This window comes from Penaeus chinensis, chromosome 38, assembly GCF_019202785.1.
Source record: "Penaeus chinensis breed Huanghai No. 1 chromosome 38, ASM1920278v2, whole genome shotgun sequence".
Lineage (NCBI taxonomy): Eukaryota > Metazoa > Arthropoda > Malacostraca > Decapoda > Penaeidae > Penaeus > Penaeus chinensis.
The window spans coordinates 26155315-26156396 of NC_061856.1; the positions used below are offsets into that span (position 1 = coordinate 26155315).

A 1082-nucleotide genomic window follows, 5' to 3' on the forward strand; every position below is an offset into this window, starting at 1 on the left:
CGAGATGCAGCTCGTGGTGTACGTGGTGCTTGGTTCCCTCTCCGGCATTATGCTGCTGTGGTTCATCCTCGAGAACACTGCCCTCGACCGCTTCGTCCGGTACACCATCACCCAGTATGCCGGTAAGTGCGTTGCCTTTCGTTGAGCTTGGTGGTTTGTTATGGTTAAGGAATGTAGACCATTTTCTTGTTGGCGTTTCTTTCGTCTTTGGGTTTGAAGATAAGGGGGGGGGGGGGGCATCTAGAGGCGTCATTGCACTGCGTAGGCTTAAGGATTTCTAAAATATCCAAAATGCGCGAAAATGCCTGACTTCCCTTCCGCTCCCCAGTGGTGGTGCTGGCCATGGTAGGGATCTACATCAAGCAGTACAACGGCGCCTCCTTGGAGACCGGCTGGTTCATCGTGGTCCTGCTGGGCGTCGCCGTCTTCTGCCTGGTGGCCCGCCTCGGCCTCGTCATCGTCAGGGCCTGCAAGAGTCCTCTCTACGCCAACAACAAGGTCGGCGACGACCCCGTGCTGAGCTACGCCGCATGATACTGGGGCTACGTCGACGCCTCGGCCACGCGGCTCATTGCCATGTACTCCAGCCTCTGAGGTTTCCGGGCTCGCGGGGCCCACGGGCTGCTGCAGGGGAGGTACCGCGGATGTGACGCCGAGATCAGGGGGCAGCGGGGGTCCTAACTAATTATATATATATATATATATATGCATATATGTATATATATACGTATATATATACTTATATATATACATATATATATACATATAAATACATATATATACATATATATACGTATATATACATATATACATATATACATACATATATATATACATATATATATATATACATATATGTATATATGTATATATATGTATATATATGTATATATGTATATATATGTATATATATGTATATATATGTATATATATATTTATATATATATATGAACAAACACAGTAACGTGTACACAAAAAATTAAAAAGAAAATAGTCACAGTAATGTTTCATTTCTTATTGTGGCTGTTTTCATTTTCATATTTATATATGTGCATATGTATGTATATATATAAAATATGTCT

The 1082-nt window shown here is 42.7% G+C and overlaps 1 protein-coding gene across 2 annotated transcripts in view; it reads left to right on the forward strand.

Annotated features, from left to right (window-relative positions):
* The window catches only part of LOC125046115, a 40183-nt gene extending 39483 nt beyond the window's left edge, over positions 1-700 (forward strand). For both annotated transcript variants that reach the window (XM_047643760.1, XM_047643759.1), the window contains 2 exons: positions 1-122; positions 329-700. The exon at positions 1-122 is cut by the window's left edge and continues 15 nt beyond it. In XM_047643760.1, coding sequence (XP_047499716.1) covers positions 1-122; positions 329-534 — 328 coding nt within the window. In that variant the 3' untranslated portion in view covers positions 535-700. The remainder of the gene's footprint in view (positions 123-328) is intronic.
* The last annotated feature ends 382 nt before the right edge of the window (positions 701-1082 follow it).